Consider the following 21,515-nt stretch of genomic DNA (forward strand, 5'->3'; position numbering starts at 1 on the left):
TACCAATGGCGGCCCCTGGAAATGTGCGAGTTCGTGTAGAGAACAGCACCCTGGCAGAAGTCCATTGGGAACCAGTTTCTCTGAAAAGTGTTAGAGGGCACCAGAAAGGATACAAAGTAAGCACAAAAACTGTTTAAAAAAATAAACAGCTGTCAGTTTAGATAAAGACATGCACTCTACCTGAAATATTTACCCTCCACAAAAAAACAAAACAAAAAAACATACTTTGTTTTTGGCACGGTTGTAGATTTACTACTGGAAGGAGGGAAGTGTATTTAAACAGAGTCGACGTCATGTAGAGAAAAAGATCTTGACATTCAGTGGAGACAAGACTCACGGGAAGTTACCGGGACTGGATCCTTTCAGCCTCTACAAACTCAACGTGCGGGTGTTTAATGGGAAAGGAGAAGGCCCTCCTAGCCCTGATGAACAATTTGAAACTCCTGAAGGCGGTATGGCAAGAAACCTTCCTTTTGTTAATTGTATTACTTCAAGGAACCCCCCCACCCCCACCCCCTTTCTTTGGGGTGAATTTTGTTGCTTGTGAAAAGTGCTGAAATGGCAGCATTTTAAAATCTAACCTAGCATGGACCACTCTCAAACTCTGTGCGGTGTACTTCTTGATTTATATATCAACTACAACAATATTCCTCAACCTGTACATTTGCAGATTGTACATTGCTCAGCTACTGTTATAATAAACCATTTTATTGTGAGAATAAAACCTGTTGATATTAAGAGTAGTAAGTCTTTCACCTGAGTGTGTGTTGTTGTGTCTGGAATACCGTGGACCATGTACTGTAGTGCAAAATTTAGAAATTCAGGCAAATTCTTTGAATGTTAAATTCATGCTCAGAAGTAATTTCTTACTACAGTACTTTCTAGTATGCATTCATTGTATTTTTGAAAAAATTTAAAATCGTTTAAACATAGCACAAAAGTTCAGTTTGTCTCAGCTTCCCTAGCGCGCATCTAGAGTAGTGTACAGTTTCACTGACAATTTCTTCCTGCTAACTCAGATATTGTGCTTTTGTTTCATTACTCTTGTTTGTAATCCAGTACCCAGTGCTCCTGCGTTTTTGAAGATTTTGAACCCAATGCTTGATTTTTTAACCCTGGAGTGGGGTGCTCCTTCTCATCACAATGGTCTTCTGACCGGCTACACACTGAAGTACCAACCAAGTGAGTGCATAATGACTAATACACATGTAGGGTCAATATTAACTAAACTCTATGGTTACTGTACTAGAGCCAAGAGCCAGGAAAGACATAACTAAATAATAATAATAATAATAATAATAATAATAATAATAATAACTAAATATTGGAACAACAAAACCCATAAACACTCAAAGATTGCCAACACCAAAAATTGTAAATGACATTTTAAGATACAGAAACCTACATACTCTTAAAATACCATTGTATTTTGTCAAAGTGAAGTTTTAGTCATTTTTTTTTTAAAAACATACACATGCTTAAATACATTGTACTGTACGTTTTGAAAAAAAATTGCAAAATTAAAATATATATGGTCTTGTATATTTAAAATGCATTGCGTGGGTTATCGTTTCTCCTTCTTGCTTTTAAAGTCAACAGCACCCATGAACTGGGTCCTCTGGTGAAGATTATAATCCCTGCCAATGAAACTAACTGGACATTGAAAAACCTAAACTATAGCACACGCTATAAATTTTATCTTCACGCCCAAACATCAAAAGGACCTGGAAACATAATTACAGAAGAAGCTGTAACAATTATGGATGAAGGTAATATATAATGTATAAAAATATGGGGTTTTTCATTTTTAATAATACTTTTTAAAACATTTGAAAACATATTTTAGTGGCCTAAGCCAGGTGTTTTCACTTTTTCAAGTGGTTTAACAGTAGGCTTTTTTCATTGTTTTATAGTGTGGTGTTAAGTTATATACCTTTTTAAACATTACAGTTGATTTCATGAGTTGATTTCATCAACCAACATGTTCACCATCCTCAACAGCTCTTGAAAGCTGCCCTATTGACTGTAGTAGCTTTTATTTGAAAAGAAAAGGTTGAGAACAGAACCTTATTAAATGTTGTCCTTATCGGTCTCTGTATGTGAATGATGTACGTACTGTTGGATGTGAATTGTGATGTTTTTTTGTGTTTTCCTGCTGATAACTTTTCATTGTGTTTGTTTCTAACCTGTATGGTGTTATGTATCATTTACCTGTCCTATAAAACAGGAAGAATTTAACAACTTTGTTTTTTGGTGTTTTTTGATTTTGCACTGTTCACTATAGAGATGCTTAACAATTTCGGCAACTTGTCTTAATGCCTTAACATAGTTGTCCACAAAATATCTCTGCAAGGCGGTAATTGAGGTTCCTTGTCTACAGTAGTTCTTTATTTTTCTATGTTACCTACATCGTTCATCACCTGAAAATTTCAAAATAGCTTCACACAAGGTAAATGGCATGTTACATATGTATTGTGCTTTTCAGACTATGGCCCAGAAACTCTCTACTGAATTGCCTCATAAACATATTTTTTATTTTGCCATTGAAAGTCATTCAGCAAAGGCTGTCCTCTGCATATCAATACAATAACCAATATTTGATAGTTTGTGCATGTTACGTGGTTATTAGTGTGATTCGTGTGTTCTGTGTCTAATTACAGTTCCTTTTTTTATTATTGTTCAAGCTCGTATTAATCGCCCTGCTGTAGATGCAGACAAAGGTAAAAAAAGAATCTGCATTTTGGTTTTTGCAGTGTTGGAAACTAAGTGCAACTATACAGTGTGACAGGAAGGTGTACCTACGAGCATGTTGTTAAAGGACTACTCTCTGAATTTGCGTGATACTTATTTTCTTTACTATCTGTCCCCCTGATAAGTGTTTTTATTCACCATTTATCAGGGCAGTTGTTTATTAATAACTCTCCAGCAGTCTGAGCACGGTAGGGTATATGTAATGAGGTATAGAAATGACCACTGTAGTTTCACTAGGGTTTGCACCAGTAATCTCACCCACACACACTCCTAGTGATTTTTAAACTGATCTCGTCACCTGGTCTGTTTACACACAGCCACAAAGGTAACATATGCTCCTTTAACATGTGAAATAACCAGAAGTGCTGAAACAGTAATACATCATTATTACACATATAGGGCCCTACTTGACACAACTTGAAGGACTGCTTTCAGGAATATATTTTGTTGTTTTTTGATTAATTAAAAAACTGGTCGAGAGAGGCTTATTTTCTGTTTTCAAGGCAATTTTTAACCCAAGAGAATGTGTGATAACAGTCTTTTAAAAAAGCCTTTAAAACATGTTTGAATGGAGCCCATAATAGGATAATAAACAGATGAAAAAGGGAAATATTATTCAGATTCAGAGGGACAGTATTCCTTTAAAGTCTACAACACAGAACATTGCTAATGAAACTGTTATCCTTAAATAAGACTTTACATAAGAATGCTAATACTTTTCTTATAGTTTCTGCATGGAACCACTTTTTTACTCAAAATGGTTTGACTGTTTATGCTTCTGTACGTGTTCGCAGATCATTAGTATTGAACTGATCATTAGGAACGTTAGGCTTATTTCTGATTTTCACTTCTATTGGCTTAATACTTTATGTTGATTTTCTCATGCTTGGTAACTATGTACTGTAACTTGCATGAAATTCCAAATGTTGCATGACGATGCAGTTACAAATTCTATTCTTCTCTTGTCTTTTAATACTGTTTGTAATTGGCTGTCAAATGATTTAATACGGTTGGCACGATTTTCAAAAGTGGCCAAATAAGTATTAGTTTTGTTAAACCTAGTAGTGGAATGTTGAAGAGGGACCTAAGACTTTTTGACCCCTGTTAGCATGCACAGACAGGGGGAAAATCACAAATTCGTGTGAAATAATAATTTAGGGCTCATATATTCTTCTTTGTCCCTATATTGATGCATTACCTGTATAATATCCTATGGTGTGTGTTCTGTATGATTCATTCTTGTTGTTTGTGCTTACAGTAGATCATTATTTGCCATGTTTACTAACTACTGGCTTCTCAAAAGACTCTTCAAGGCTGATTGTGGAGGTATATCAATGTTGCACAGGCTCAGTGCAGAGTGCAACAGTAATATAGGCCTGCTTCCCTACCTCACTTCCCCACAAACAGCTTTTCGGAAGCAATTTCTGCTGGAATAGTTAGTAGATATGACAGGATAGGATATTGAACAGGTAATACACATAATACATGTTTTTAATATGAACATGTTTTTACCATGAATAGGGGGCTTTTCTCTTCAGAAAACAAAATGATGCTTTCGAGTAAAACGCTTTGTGAGTTTCCTAAAGTAATTTAGTTACCTACAGCATACCTGTATCAGGTTTTAAAAATGACTGTATTTTACAACATAGTTCTTGTTTGGCCCATTTCGAGAACGTGTCTATGACCTATCTTTGTCTCTGTCTTTTCTGTTGTTTACCTTCTTCTTTGTCCCTTCCCATGTTCTTCCAGGGTATTCAGAACCCTCTCTTGCAACTTTCCCTCCAATGCATACTCTCCGTCCCACATTCCACAAGGGTACTGTCATTTCTTGATGAAGCTATTTATCACTGGCACTTTCTAGGGTTAATTGATGTACATGTTAGGATCCCAAGTCAATGTGATCATTCCACAATTATCCCCAAACTGACTGGGTCATATTTCTACCTGACATCCTAACATATACACACATTTTCCTTTTACTAAGAACTATTGGAGATCTGCTGGTTTCAAAAACCCCGGTAAACATTAATCTTGGAGTACCTGTAAACAAGTTTTGTTGAAAAGATTGAGAGCGTTAGCTTTTTCTTTTTATTGTTGTGTTACTCTTACAAAGCAGCCTACAGTAATTGTGATAACATAATTTGTTTTCCTGATTAAGATACAGTATGATGTTTTTACTTATCTGTGTTGGTACTGTAGCTGGTGTAGTCATTTTTTAATGTAAAATAAGGAATGGTATTTAAGCTGTTTGTGATTGTTTTGAAGTATACTATTAGTTTCATAATATGTATTCTTTTTTATTGCATACTCAGTCCGCCCCGTTGGTCCAGTATTTGGAAACATTAATACAACTGCTTCGGAGGACTTTGCAAATATCAGTTGGGAGTATTGGGGACCAGATATGAGCTTTTATATTGAATATATGGTAGAAGACAGTAAGAACACATTTTGCTTGTTCCTCTATAGCAATCTTAAACTTGTATATAACCAGTAAATATAACCAGTCATGCATACAAAAATGAAGACATTGTTTTACAGGACAGTATTGCTATTTTGACTTTTCAGTTCTAAAAATGATTGCTGTTTACCAGTTCTATGAAAAAGATAATGTAAAAACATAAGGTTGCGGATGCAACCCCGGTTCTCTGAAAGAGAAAATAACCATCAACTAATGGGTATCGCTGTCAGGTGATAGGATTATGCTGAGCTAATATAAAAGCTGCCTTTAGGCCTCCGTAGCTCTAACGTCAGCGCCCCAACCCTCGGGTGCTGAATGACTATGTAGAGCGTAGGAAGATCAGCCTCTTTTGCTTCAGGCCACAAGGGCTACTGAAATGACCTCGCTGCTTGATGGCTATTTTCTCTAACATACATATCATAATAATAATAATAATAATAAATAATAATAATAATAATAATAATAATAATAACAGCTAAACATATAACATACTAAATATGTTTCTCCCTTAAAGTGCATTATTAATATCATGCATATAGGCTAGCATTAACAACCTGCTTTTTAAAATAATATTTCATTGAGGTTTAGTGCTTAATTATACTGGGAAGATGGTGTTGCTTTATTGGAAAATGCATGACTGAAATCAGCAATCAGGCCTTGTTAATGAAAAGCATTGGTTATACAGTAATGTGTTAATGTTAACAGAATGCATAATTAACAAGAAATGAAATCCTTACTAATTAAATGAACAACTACTGAAGTCATATTTTATAAAGACTGAAAGAGTAATTCTAAAAGAAGAAAAAGCTTTATAATAAATGCTAAATAGTCTGCATGTGGATTACCGCTGCATGATTTCACCATCATTTTCACTACTGCTTCGTCTATTGAACCAAATGTTGTTTCGGATTCATTGTCTTCCTAAAATTCTTTTAGGTAAAGAAGACTGGAAAAAAGAGTTTGTAAATGGCACTCAATCCTTCTTTGTGATAAAAGGCTTAATGCCAGGAACCACATATAAAGTGAGAGTTGTTGCTAAGGGTCATTCTGATCATCCTGTTCAGAGTACAGAAGAAGTTTTTAAAACCGATCCAGGTGAGGCAGAACACACTGTCAGATAAACAAATCCTGCCTCAAATTGTCTGCATTATACATAATTGTACTTTTATTAGTTCCTTTTTTTTTTTTTTTTTGCGTTTTTGCATGTTTCAGTCTTAACTAAGGAATTCATGGCAAGATCGACATCCAAACTGGCCCAACAAATGAATTATTAAAACATGATAATTTACTGTATAAATCAAAATGTGTTTTTTGTGACTCTCTTGAGGGGCAAAGCAAACAATAACCCGTGTAAGGTGTAGAGGGCTTGCAATCTTACTGTATGCAGTGGAATCCGTTTTCTGCATGCTATCATTGTGTGACAAGGGTATTCATATTCATCTCACAGGCTTCACGTAGGAAACTAAGTTTGTTTTTTATTTTATTTATTTTTTGGTATGTTGGGCTGAAACAACATGATTTGGGAAAATAGTTTTTTTTGTTTTTTTTTAAACTAGACCTTCATTGCTCTTACATATGTTTCTGAAAAAAAATAAACAAAGACAATGCTCTCAAATGTAATGTGTATTATGCCGTCATTTTGGTTCTGCTAAACATATAGAAGAGGTCAACATAAAGCTGATAAACGTACATATACAGTGCTTTCTCATTGGTTCACAATTTTGTAATTCACCGTTAGGACATGTAAATTGTACATGTACTCTGCTGCATAAGGGCCATTCAATCACTGTTTTCAATAATGTGTAAATCAGATAGCTATATATCAAGGGAGCACTGTACACCATTGCTACTGTAGAAAGACTCTTTGCAGTTCAAACACATTCATTAGTAATTCTTATGAGGGCCAGTTAAAATTGGTCAACAGCAAACAGTTTCAAAATCGTGTTTCTACTCCCACGAGACTATCTGTAGTTTGTTGGTTTATTTGGGTTTTTAATGCACTGTTTTCTGTGTAATGTGTGTGGATACTGTGGAATCAGCAGCTTACGTGTTCATCTCGGATAGCCAGCCTTTTTTCCTGATGGTACTGAATTAATATGCGGGTAGGACGCATAATCATTCGTACATCTCAACCCAGTTATTCTGAGCTTTTTTCAAAAACCCTTAAAGTCCCATAACTTGCACTAATTTGTGAAATCACAGAATATGGGAAGCTGCTTATATATAATATGATGTTTCTTTCCATGTATCAGCCTGTGCACTCCCTGTGCTTCCCAGCATGAACCCTGTGCATGGCACTCGATGTCTCCTCTTATGTTGGTTTTGCATTCATTAACCTGTCACCTTTTTGTTTGTCCACTGTGTACTTCTTATAAGACTTGATTGTGATGGGATGTTTACACAGAATATATGTAAGACTGAAATGTGTGTTTTCTACAGTATGCAGGGTGAGGTGTATGAAGTTACTTACCTTCTGTTAAGTGTTATTGTCTATAATATGTAAATTGTCTTTATGGGGAATTGTTTGTGCCTTTTGCAGCATATTTCAATCAGCATTTTCACACATTTTCCTTTTTTCTTTGTTTTCAACACACTTTCAGCAATGGCAAGTCGACAAGTAGATATTGCCACCCAAGGATGGTTCATTGGTTTGATGTGTGCGATTGCCCTTCTAATCCTAGTTTTATTGATTTTTTGCTTCGTCAAGAGAAACAAAGGTGGTAAATACCCAGGTCAGTTTCATTGCTGAATGTCTGCTACTGATAGTTGTGGTAACAAAAAAAATATCACAAAACCAGCAAAAAACCTTGCAACCTGGCAGCTTGAACAGACTGCAATACATTATTTTTAAATCCGTTTCCTATCTCATGATATATGTTCTTGTTGGAGTAATTCCATCTTGCTCAAGACTGGTGACTTTATTAAGTATGCAATATATCCAGGAGTGCAGAGGCAGTAATGGATGAGGATGAAGAGCAATTATTTCTTAAAATATTGTATAGGTGTATGTTTAATATTTAATTGAATGCGAAATTCATGTTGTGGCAACAGTTTTAAAATTGACTGTTGTACTTATTAACAGCATATGTTATTGAACAGGGCTATTCAGAGATCCACTGTTTTAATTTACAGCTGTACATTAAATACTGTACAACCACGTACTGGTATTGGTAGTTTCACCAGGTTATTACAGTCCTTTAAATGAATGACTGAATGAATTAGTGTATGTGACTGAAACAATAGTATTGATTTGGTTTGCTTGAAGTATCTGCACCTGTCATTTTGCAGTGAAAGAAAAAGAAGATGCCCACCCTGATCCGGAAATCCAGCCTATGAAAGACGATGATGGAACATTCGGTGAATACAGGTGAGAACCCACTTACCCTTAGCGACTGCTATGCCCTGCTGAAGATGTGCCAGCTGGTCTGGAGTGGTGCCCATCACATTATTTATTGTTGAGAAGTAACCATCTTTAAACTACGCCTGTAAGTGAAATAAATAACAACATTGGACTTGAATTCAAAGTGGACTGTTAATAAAATAAAAGAAAGAAAAAAAGAAAGAAAAAGCCACCACCACACACAGGGCGTTATTAAAGTAATGAAAACTGATGTTGAATACAATTTAAAAAACAAAGACCAGAGGTGCCAAGGAATGCTGTATTGTGTGTTGGCTAACGTGTGTCTTTCATGTACATTGAGTGTATTTATAGTGTTGCATTATTGGAGAAGCAGTGTCCGTGTTCTGCGTTTGCTCTGTATTCAGTTTGAACTGGATTTATGTTTTTTATCCAATAGCTTTTCAAAAAAAAATCTTTACAGTATGTAGGTTTGAATACAATTTAATGTTTTCATTTACATTGTTACATTTGTGTTAGATGTTCGTTTTTAATTATATTTATTTAAATGGAAATTCCATTTGTTTAAATGTTTTAATTAATTAATTTTGAGGACCTGGTCTGTTTTTAAAAGAAAATAATAAAATTGTGTGTGTGTGTGTGTGTGTATTGAATACTCAAGGTCCTTTTGTCTGTTACTGCTATATATTAAGGTTGTTTTTCCAAATACTGATATCTTTTTATTGCTGTTACAGTTTTTTCTTCTGTAATAATTGCAGTTTTTATTTTTTGGGGATCATGTTTTTTGTGATCCTATGATGAAGTTATACAGCATTGTCATTTTTAAATAGTATATTGCTTTTTGTATAGTATATATTTCAATATTGTTTTATATTCAGTGCATACTGTAGTTACATACGTGCTATTGATAAATGTATGTTGGTATATTCTGCATGGCTACTAGAGTACAGTTTAATATTAGTGCAAGCGTTTTCAGAGGAATGGCTGACTAAAATGTAATAAACCTTAAAGCACAATTGAAAGTGAAAAAAATATCTGCTGAAAAAGAACATTTGGGAATCCACAATTCATTTACCGATAATTTAAAACTTAGAACATTTAGAGTACTTTTTAAAATATTACTTACTGTGACAAGGCACAGCATGTAACAGCAGCTGTCTTTCTCAGAATTCAGCTGTGTACATGACCATTTGAATTAATACGAACATCATTTCACTTGGTCTGAAAAAGAATAACTTTAAGTTCCTAATTTTGGTGTTCAATAAAGGAATAAATGAAATGCACAAATTGTTTGGTTTGACTTTACTGTACTTCTCTTGGTATGTGTCACCTTGTTAAATCATTTTGGAATATTTTCCAAAATAATTCCAAATGCAAACATGCTCTGACACACAATTGAAATAGTTTTCAGTTTAAGGTTAATTACAGTGGAAAGAAATGGCTGCTTTTGAACTCTAAAATAACACAGGGGGAGTGTCTAGTTTTGTGATGGTCGAATGAGTTTGTATTGTAATTCCCAGTTACACCAACCTGGTCGTCTTTGAATTTCAACCGCATTTTACACAGTGGTGTCTATAGAGTGTGAGTCTGAGAAATATTAGCTAATGCCATCTATTACCCTTTAGTTGTGTGTACCACCTAATGGTTGATAATGGCTATTGTGTAATTATTGGAACCATTTTGTGCAGGCTGTATTCAGGGTTTTGTGTTTCTTTGGGACATGACAAGAAACAGATAAAGGGGAACTGTACTCAAAATAACAAGGCTCTCTAAATGCTCTGTATACATAACAAATGTGTCTCGCTGCGGCAATTTTGTTACAAAGTCAAGTGTTTGGCCAGTATTTATTTATTTATTTATTTTTAAATAAGGCCGCCGCCATATTGAATCCTTTCTAGAGCCGCTGTTACGTCATATCATTGACAGCCACCCACACCAGTGAACGCCAGCAGGGTGAATTATGTCAGAATGCAAAGCGTTTGGGTGCAAAAATAACGAAAGGAAAAACAGTAACAAAGTATTTTTATGTGCCGAAGCCTTTAAACCAACAAAGGGCGGCCATAACAAAACAATGGCTACATAATATAGGAACGGGACATGCGCTCAATAGAATCCTATGTGTGACTATAGAGCGAGTCAACGACAGGACGGCACACAAAGCACGACGGAAGAGAGCTCCAATACATTCAATGCTCATTTGTTTTAATGGGTTTTATACGATATACTGCTCAAGGAGAGGCTGAAAATGCATCAAAAGCTTTAGTTAACATATTTTCTATTGAAACGGTTATAGATTCATTTCAGCTGAGGTTCAGACTAATCCAGGATCCTGAAGTTGAGCCATTCCCAGTGATGTCGCTTACAGTCCACACTTTAGCATGTTCTGAATGTAACAGGCTGATAAAACTATGGCGGCAAAGCACACCAAGCATACAGCCAGCTATAATTGGGATTGGAGGGCAGTATTGGAGATTGTCATGTGGGGAGGGGCATTGTCAGGAATGTATCACATTCAAATTATTATTTTTTTATTTATTTATTTTTTTTGAGTTTTTATACAAAGTCTAGAATGCAGGATATTTTTTAGTTTATGTTTTACTAATTTCCTTAGCTACTGTCACTACTGAAATACTAAACACCTGAGGTCCCAACGACATTAGCATTGCGCTCATTCACATAAAGTGAGACTGATCAATCAGAATGTGTCTTTTGAATGTAATTGGAAATACTGCTTTCAGTTTTACTGCAGTATATTATTACATGGTTGTGGCGTTTCATTTCAGATTGTGTTGTCTTGAGTGATAGGAATAAGACTTTACTTTTCCTCTTAGACAATTTTCATTTGTTCTTTCTGCATTCTTTTTAATGGAACATATAGGTCACTTGAAAGGTAAGATGGTATCCGCAAGCCTGGCATGCAGTATTAATACACACGACTTGAAAGGCAGTGGTGTTTGCTTAATCTTTTTGCCCAGTGGAAAACTTTTTTAAATGATCACTTAACAAGTCTTCATTTCACATTCACTGCCATGAAACATCACTGGCTATTCCACTTTTAAATTTAACACAGACTAACTATCAGCATAACAAGCTTTCTGTTTATGCACTTACTGTATTTATTTTTTTTGGATGAGGATGTATTTATTATTATTATTATTATTATTATTATTATTATTATTGTTATTATTGTTATTATTATTATTATTATTATTATTATTATTATTATTATATTAATAATAATAATAATTATAATAATAATTACATTTATTTATGTATTTCTAGTCTTCCAATGTATGTCATATTAAAAAACAATAAGTACAAGTAAATTTGAAAATGTGTTAAAGAAGAACAAGCTGCCAGCAAATTCATAACCCCATTGCATAAAACATCACAGTTTACTGGCTTAGTAAGTAAGTCAGATTCATCACACTGTATATTTTGACTAGATTTGATTGTCAAACTACACAAGAAGAAAATACACATGCAAAGGGCATCAGTGGCATGCTTTTTTATTTGAACTACAATAAATCTTTACAGATTTATATTTGTGTTTTACAGATATAATGCCTGACTTTTTTTTTTTTTTTTCTAGTGACACAGAGGACCATAAACCTTTAAAAGGAAGCCGGACCCCTTCCAATAGGACTGTAAAAAAAGAGGATAGCGATGACAGTTTAGTTGACTATGGTGATGGGGGAGATGGCCAGTTCAATGAAGATGGCTCTTTTATTGGACAGTATAGTGGAAAGAAAGAAAAAGAAACTGCAGAAGGCAATGAGAGCTCTGAGGCCCCTTCTCCAGTTAATGCGATGAACTCCTTTGTGTAACTTGGGCAAATAGAAACTTTTCAAGTGGCTGTATACACCTTCACCCTACAGGCTGATCCATGTACACTGTGACCTGCCATCCCCTGCACATGTTGTATGAAAATAGAGAAAGATGTTTAATGTTACAAATGATCATTAAAGCAACAGGGGGGATTTGTACTCCAAGTGCACACAGGCTGCCTAATGTGTGAGGTAAAGAAAGTGGGTTGTGTAACTGATGTCTTATGCTTTGCGTACATCATTTTTTGTCAAAATGTATATAATGAATTGGCAACTACATAATCCGAATGCATATTTAATCAGCTTCTCTAATAGTGCATGAGAACAGAAAAAGCTGCAATGTTTTCCGCACTTAACACAGACAGATCAGTGTATGCTGTAAAACAGTTGATTCAATTTAGACTATACAGTGCACATCTCAATTACCTGATATGTATTTTAGTTTTGTTGTCAAAGTGTTATATTGGTATTATATAAAGCATCAATGTCTTTGTGGACATTGTTGTGAAAAGTGTGATTAAATGTATAGCTATTATATGTATTTTTTGCAAGACAGGAGCTGTTTGTATATACAGTATTTACAAAGGAAAACCTGCAGAATCATTGACTCAAAATTGGGGAAATATGTTTATGTATCTGTTCTCAGTGTATAAGTACTCTATAGTCACCTTCGCTTTTCGAGCATTCAGCATAGTCTTACATATATAAGATAATAGGTTATTAGATTTTAAAGGACGTTTTGTATGGCTGACTTATTTCATATTGCAATTGCAATAATTAATAAGGATACTCAACACGCTACATATGTCAAAATATTAAAATACCATTAACATAACTTTGCATTGCCTTTGTCTGTTTCACATTCCTGCTAACTATGTGAACAGTGATATAAAAAGTTGTTTGTTTTTCTTTTATCTTACCGGTACTTACATTTAAGGTTAAAGTGGCATCAAATTAAAACTTGTTGAATTCTCAAAAAAAAAAAAAAAAAAAAAAAAAAGTGTTGTGAGTGATCTTCAGTAAATAGTGCCTTTGTAACAGTGTTTTTCGTAGACTAATATACAAATGAATATATTTTGAGTTGGGTACTGCAAGTTATGGAGGAATATATACAAGTTTAAACCATAAAATACAAATATAACTGTATTGTGTAATGGCAATGTAGGGGATTTCTTAAAAGTCTCTTACAGGGTATGGATAACTATCACTTCTAATGGTGTTCTATAAATATACAGTATAACCATGGTTTGTTACCAATATTCCACAGATGAAGACACTCTGATTACCTTCAGGATTATTATTATATTATATATATATATATATATATATATATATATATATATATATATATATATATATATATATGGCAGCTTCTATCTAAGGAACTGATTCACTGCCATTTTGGAAATATATTCCAAGCACTTAACATTTTCTGATAAATTTTACAGTTTCCTCCATTGACTTGTAGGGCATGTGTGTTCAGTTGCATACAATACAATAAAAATGGCTTTGGTACAACATGCTAAAGACATTGCTGTTTTGCAAAGGTGCAGATTTAAATGTGGCATACAGTAGATTAGTATTAAAGTAGTTATAGACAATGTAATAGCCTTATGGTTGAAACTACTGGATTTCATCATTTGGTTTTCATAACTTGCATCAAGTTTAAGTTTAATGTTATGCTTTTAATGTGTAGATATGTTGTTGATTGTGTAAATATAGCCTTTTTGCTGTAGACTCTTTAAGGCCTGAAGAAATTAGAAGAAAGCCTAACATGTACTGTGTATGAAATGATAGGGCCAGTGGAGTGAACTGGAGTGAATATTATCTACTATACAATATTGTTTGCTGTGAACTTCATAAATTATAACTCACAAAATGCAAGCCTTTCCAATGTTGTTTTTCACAAGCTTAAAATCAGAAGATAGGCACCGTGTAACTTTCAAACAATGTTGTTTGTCAAGTGGAACCAGTTTCCCCTTTCCTGTTTCCTGTTTTCTTTTTGAACCAATACTAAGAAGACCTGCAGAAAAGCAACAGAACACCCAGCAGCCGATCTCTTAAAATCCCCCCTTTTTTTTGCTACTGATGTAAGAGAGGTATGATACTCTGGTAACTGTGGATGCTAAATTAATCTGTGCATGAAAGGCTACCAAATTGGTTACTCTATAATCTTATTGCAAAAGATTTTGTATAAAAATATATATATATATAAATAAATGTGGTTTCAGAATTTCACTTTTTTTTTTTTTGATTTCTCACTTGTGTTTGTGGGTTTTTTTTTTTTTTTTTTTTTTTTTTTTTTTTAGAATTTATGAGATGACTGACTTTTGTATTTTAGAAAAAGCTTGCAGATTTTGGAAAAGCAAACCCCTACAAACAAAAAAAAACATATTAGTAAGGTTGACTGTGCCAGTCCCGTTACCGGGTGTTTCTCTGGAAAAACCTGTACGCTCCTGTATTATTGTCACAGAGTTTTATTAGGTGTACTGCCATATATCTTACATTATACTACCTATACAGTACTTCTGTATAACATGCAACAATCATATGGGGTTTCCGATACCTAACAATCATATGGTCCTGATATGTCTACAAGGGACATTAATACATGTCTCATATATATATATATATATATATATATATATATATATATATATATATATATATATATATATATATATATATATATATACGTTCAGTATAATGGTTTAGAAATATCGTCTCCTTCAATTTGAGTAACAGTAGAGTGTAAATTCGGTGTAACAGCAGAGTATAGAACACACCCAAACCTTTACAGAGATTTTCATGTGTTAACGAGGAGAAAATAAATACGAAAAGTACACAATTGCTCCTAGATATTTTATATATGCTTGGTATATATATATATATATATAATATATATATATATATATATATATATTATATAAATGACTGAATCATAGGTCCGGCCCCTCATATATTTTAGAAAAGAAGTGAGCTTAATCTGAAAGTAGTCTTTAAGCTAAACACAGGTATTCTAGAATAATTAAAACAGAATATGAGTGTAAACATGTTATTATAACAGAGGAATTGTTAAGTTTGAATATATAATAATATAGTGCAGACTGTATGTAATAACTTTAGTATACAGTAAGACTGACTGAAGAAATATAATTAACTCAAACTCAAAGGAGATGTTAATTGGATATGATCTCATGTCCGCCCTTCCTCATTTCCAAAATATATGAGGTGAACTAATATGATTTTCCTCGGTACCATGGAGTTCCTTAATACTAAACAGAATATGAGTGTGTGTGTGTGTGTGTGTGTGTGTGTGTGTGTGTGTGTGTGTGTGTGTGTGTGTGTGTGTGTATATATATAATATATATATATATATATATATATATATATATATATATATATATATATATAAAAATATATAAAAAGTATGTTGAATCTGACAGACTGGTAAGCTATGCCAAAATGTTACACATCATAACAGTACTGCACATGCTGCATATATTATATAGTATTTTTACAACTAAACAGACCACCAATAAAGAAGTACAAAGAAAAACAGCCATACTCTCTCAAAGTTGTTGAACTTTGTTTATATCAGGTGGTCAAAATATTATTCTGTTTTGATTATTAACCCCAGACAATACTCAACAAAGATCCATAATCTACACAGTACATACAGTAACAGGCAGCAACAGCGATTTAGTTTTATATTTTTATGAATTGAACTAGATTTTTATGAATTTTATATATGAACTAGATTTTAAATCCCTGGTTTTATTTGGACCTTTCATGATTTAATCTATCAGTTAGGATAATCAAAAAGTGAAATTTTACAAACTGCACCTACAGCACATTCCACAAGCCTAATGCACCCAAGTTGAAACAAACAGGGTTTATTGAAGGGTGAAAGGAACCCCTACAACAAATGGATTAAGCAGTATCTCAGACTGAAGTTTCTTTGGTCAGATCATGTAAGGGGAATTATACTAAGTACTATGAAAGAGAAGGTGAGTTAAAAAAACAAAATGGCAACTGGAGATCAATAAACATTTGATAATAAAATAGGTAATGTTTTGATTATACAGTATATTGAGAATGTGTGCATGTTGCAGCAAAGAGAATATTGACATCTAATTTTTTTAGATAACTTTTTCCATTATTTATTTATTTATATATTTTAAATACTGGTATTTGGAATTCTTCCGACTGTTTCTGAAGTATTTTGGATATTAATATGAATAATGGAATGTATTCATGGCAGACAGATGATGTCCGATAAGCAAGCGTTACTTGAATATTTTTGTGGAATGTACTTACGTGGGGCACACCAGGGATTTGCATATCAATTTCAAATGAACTGTAAAGATCATTCAGAAATAAATGGTCTGCTGCATAATCACATTTGTTTCTGAGGATAGCTTTTTGCTCAAAATAGCCAGCTGCCCAAAGCTTCATACATTTCTCAAGGAAGCATGTGTTTGAAAACAAATGGCAGGTATTTTATACTGTACATCCACTCTGTTCTCTGGTTAACAAAGTATTAAAATGCATCATTTGTAACTGAATTTATTCCAAACGAACCAGGCAACCGCGACGTAATTACAAAACATTAGTGTCAGATTGAGTAGGGCAACAGTAATTCTATCAGATGCATCTGCTGGATAGAGCACTAAGTAAATAATCAGGAAGGCAATCTCTACTGTCTGGTGCCTTAAGCAACCCAAAGGACTGAACAATGAGAACCGTTTGGCAGTAATTAAAAGAGAAAAACTGTCATAATGAGAAAGAATGTGACAGATTAGCGAAAGAGATTAAGGACACCAAAATGCAGCTTTGTGCAATGTCAGTGTAAACACCAAACCCTGCCTGGGTCCTCTACATAAACTGCATTATGCAAGCTAACTACATACAATGCACAGATGGTATACTTTTAACACTATCTCTGTCGTTATGCTGAGGACATTTAAAATACAGCAGTAAAGTCACTGCAAGTACTGCTTTGAAAATGTGTGCATGTTAGTCATTTAGTAGAATCTTGGTTACCTGTTAGTAAGAAATGTTTCATGCAGACAAAACTGAACACAATCCGTAGAAACAGACTTTCGTTAGAAATTATATTTTAATAACCAGGTGCTTATAGCTTTGTGAACAGACCCCAGATCCTATAACCAGTCTAGTACTATGCTATACTGCATGAAAAATAAATGAAAACTAATCTCACAAAATACAGTTTATTTCCCTCAGTTCCTGTTCCCATTAAAATTGATGTAATTTTCGTATGAACGATAATAGGTATTTATTTTGTTACTGGGACAAAAATGTACTTTAGCAAAACATTCAAAACGACATACAATCCTAAAGAAAATGTTTAAATGCACTAAATAAAAAATAAAAAACAGCACCCCTAATACTACATGAAACCTCGACAAGCCACTGTTATTTTTATTGGAGCCTTTGCAAGCACAGGGGAATAACACTGGAATGCATTAACCGTCTATGTTTAGGCGTAATCTCAGGATCACCACAGATAGGTGGTGGATAGTGATAGTGTCTTTTTCAGTGTCACTTTGTTGAAATGCCTGTCATTTTTTATATTAATTGAGATATGTGTGACATGGCAGTACAACATTGTAAATCACGAAAGTCTTCCACTACATTAACACATGCAAATTAAATAGCGGAGTGAAGAACAAAACAAGGTTACTTACTGTAAATGCTTATCATGACGTACAACCATGTTTTAAAAGCATTTTGCACTTAAAGTGACTGCATTTGTCTTTCATGTGTCCATTTTTTTTTCCATGATATTTTTTGTCAATTTTCTTTTCTATAGAACATATCTACAGTTATGGCCTAAAGTCACCCTATAGAATTAACTAATTTTGCTTTGTGACATGGCTATTTGTTTTTAATATTCAAATTTCTCTAATCACCTGAGGGGACATTTATCTTAGCAAACAGCATTAGCTCAACTCTATTAACTGGAATGTAAAAAGGTATAGGCTGAGAAAAGACTTTAGAATTCTTGTATGAGTAGTGCAGTCCAAACTGAATGATCTTCAATGGCAATGCAGTTCTCCATTCTGTACTACATACTAACATAAACACTGCTATTATGATAAGAGCAAAATGGCTCCACAGTGGTAACATTTTCATATTTTGACATGTTATCACAATATGAACTAATACACATTGATTGCAGATACTTGCCGCCAAAGTACTACCAGTTCATGTGTGTTGCCATTGCTGGTAATGCTGGAGTGTGTTAATGGTTTTGATAGATTTTTTCTTAAACCTCTCTTTCATGCATTCATTAAACAAAGAATGCATATGAAAAAGAAAAATACAAAATGATGATGATATTGTATTGGTTGTTTAGGGTTTTTTTGGTTGTTGCTGTTTTAACCATCCCATACATGTATATTTAGGAGTCATCTCAATACCTCACAAGCAGTGTATATACTGTAGGAAGAAGACGCTGCTTACATGAAAGGCCTCATTTAAAATGCATCTGTGAATATATCATAGTTGAATATAGTGTATGTAATACGGTTCTGCTTGTTTCGCTCGGGATTCATTTTGGAAAAGACTCAATGCAATTAAGAACCAATGGAAAAACCATCATTAATACAAAAATGAAAGAAAATGGTGGTGGGAACAGCCTTCTATCCTAGCTCACAACCCCAGAATTGTGTTAACGCTCTTTACAAAAGACTGCAAGCAACCACTTCACATTTTTCAAGAAATGTTGCATTTGCAGTGAAACAAAAAGCAGGTGTGATACTTATGAAATGAAATCACAGTGCTGGTAGCTGGAGTTTTTCTTTGGTAATACAGACCTATGACACGTAATGTGACAAGCAACACAGACATGCTACAGTGGCTCAAAGCACAGAAACCTTCAGTGCTGGACAAGCAATGCCACATGATTTGAAAAGATATGTTTTTTTTGTAATTATGCAGCAGCATTGAGATACTACAGTACAGTGCGCATCCATGTGGTTCACTTCCTGGAAATGTACAGCAATGCTGAGTCATCATATTGGTATAGCTGATGCAGTCAAAAGCATGTCTGCGCTACACTCAATTTACATGCTGTTGAACCTGTGTATTGGGATTTTATTATCTGTGCAGTAGTGAAAAACAGTCAATCCAGGGCGCATTTTGATTAGATATACATCGACATAGAAGGATTTTTATTTTCTTAATGAATTGACTGAACAGAATGTGAATCGGCTTTCATGACCTACAGGAGTAATGTTGAAAATAAGAGTACTATTCTCTTCTCATATGGGATATACAGGTCTGATCAAAAGCTATCTTCAATGCCTTTATGATGTATGCATTGCAGTATTTACTGCCTCCTAGTGACAGAAATTACAATTACAACTGCATTTTTATATGACCTCATAGTAACCAATTACTCCACAGATAATAAAACCCCAAACCAATATTTAAAAGAAAATACAGGATGCTATAATTTTGTGAAATTCTACTGATCGATTACTGGTGCCTTTTTAAAACATACAATTTTAGCACAGAGGTGATGAATCAGTACTTTAATAAGAACGGTTATGGATGGAGCATAGGGCATGATCTATTTTCAAGCTTATTAATGCACTTTTGTAAACAAATGACAATTTGTTATTAACACAATATGCTCTACTTACAGAATGGAAAATATATAATTTAAACAAAAATGAAATGTGATATTAATTTGGTCACAATTTCAATAGAATGCGGTATTGGAGAACAGATGCTTATCAATTCAGAGATACCAAGATGTGTTGTTAGCAGGCTGTTTCTAGTAAGCAACCTCTTCCACCCTAAACATCACAAATCGTTATTTGTTCCAGAATGTTTACGGTTTAAAATATAAAATATTTTAAAGTAAAAAGTATTTGTATGGACAAAAATTACCATTCCTTGCTCTGCAGTGGTCCAGCCCATGAATGCTATTAAACAACTTCCTGTCATCAGTATTGCCTTTGTTAAACAGAACACCACACTACATAAATCAAACATGAAACATGAGTTTTTTGCAGAGGCCAAATAATTATTAGTTGCATTAATATAGTTTATATCAAAGAAGTACATGGCAAAAGAAGCATGTATTTCACCTTTGGTCTCACATATACAGTATTGTACTGGCTTTTTGTTGCTCATACACTAGACATTACTGGAAGGCTGATTTATCTGTGGTGCATCTGTGGTTTAAGGCATTGACTCCCAGAGGGAAGACCTGTCAGCTCTCATGGAAAGGTCATATTCTAATTCTAGTTGCTTTTCCACTTGTCACTGTTCAAAGTAGGGGCCATATAGTAGGTGGGGGTGAGGCAGATAAACAATACCTCCCTAAAATCACCTTGCTGTATTTTTACTAGATGTAGTAACAGGAAAAGGTGGTGGATATCAATCTTTCAATACACGCTGTAGAAAGCATTGTGGGGGAGTTCTGAGCCTCTTGACTACTATGACTGGGGGTCTACTTAAATTGCAGTAAATTTACATATTTTTCCCGGGTAGGTTATGGAATAAAATTTGGATTTGTTTAAACATTAAATAAACCTAAGTAGACAATATTTCGGAGCACTATAAAAGCCTTAAAATAGTGGTAGAGTACTTGCTTCCTTACTAAAACAGAGTGCTGTCATTTGTTAAAGGCAAGCATGCAACATCCCCCAGCAGTTGTTGCCGACATTCTCTGTCTGGTGTGGTCTTGCCCATACATTGAGACGGCACGCCTGCATCCACTGACTTGATTGGAAGTGTAAGGCAAAGCTTTACCAAGTTATACGGATGTGGAAATTGATTAGAAACAGTCCCAAAACTCGGTAACCCAAGTGCATCTGGCATAGTTTAATAAAGGCAGTATATGCAGCTCGTTCGTTGCCATGTTACTTGTCCCATCCAATAATTAATTTTATTAGTATCGAGTCAAAACAAAGAAAACGGGCCTATTCGGGTCTAAAACTCTAACTGTGTTTAAAAAGTAAGCAGCAGCTTGTTTGAAGTGAGGTGGCTGTGCTGGATCGTACCTGTAGTACTGACTTAACTTGACTACAACCGACAGGAATAGGGGAAAGTGGGGCTTAGTGAGACACAAAAGTTTTAAACA

At 34.2% G+C, this 21,515-nt stretch overlaps 1 protein-coding gene across 21 annotated transcripts in view; it reads left to right on the forward strand.

Annotated features, from left to right (window-relative positions):
- Nucleotides 1–13,695, forward strand: part of LOC121319967 (neuronal cell adhesion molecule-like) — a 100,028-nt gene extending 86,333 nt beyond the window's left edge. For 6 of the 21 annotated variants that reach the window (XM_041257980.1, XM_041257983.1, XM_041257975.1 and 3 more), the window contains 12 exons: nt 1–116; nt 248–452; nt 1,060–1,182; nt 1,593–1,769; nt 2,685–2,720; nt 4,501–4,566; nt 5,064–5,186; nt 6,146–6,304; nt 7,810–7,941; nt 8,498–8,576; nt 11,446–11,457; nt 12,160–13,695. In XM_041257980.1, coding sequence (XP_041113914.1) covers nt 1–116; nt 248–452; nt 1,060–1,182; nt 1,593–1,769; nt 2,685–2,720; nt 4,501–4,566; nt 5,064–5,186; nt 6,146–6,304; nt 7,810–7,941; nt 8,498–8,576; nt 11,446–11,457; nt 12,160–12,394 — 1,463 coding nt within the window. In that variant the 3' untranslated portion in view covers nt 12,395–13,695. The remainder of the gene's footprint in view (nt 117–247; nt 453–1,059; nt 1,183–1,592; nt 1,770–2,684; nt 2,721–4,500; nt 4,567–5,063; nt 5,187–6,145; nt 6,305–7,809; nt 7,942–8,497; nt 8,577–11,445; nt 11,458–12,159) is intronic. The other 15 variants (XM_041257988.1, XM_041257990.1, XM_041257994.1 and 12 more) reach the window with 9 other exon arrangements.
- Nucleotides 13,696–21,515: the final 7,820 nt, after the last annotated feature.

This window comes from Polyodon spathula, chromosome 8 (genome assembly GCF_017654505.1).
Source record: "Polyodon spathula isolate WHYD16114869_AA chromosome 8, ASM1765450v1, whole genome shotgun sequence".
Lineage (NCBI taxonomy): Eukaryota > Metazoa > Chordata > Actinopteri > Acipenseriformes > Polyodontidae > Polyodon > Polyodon spathula.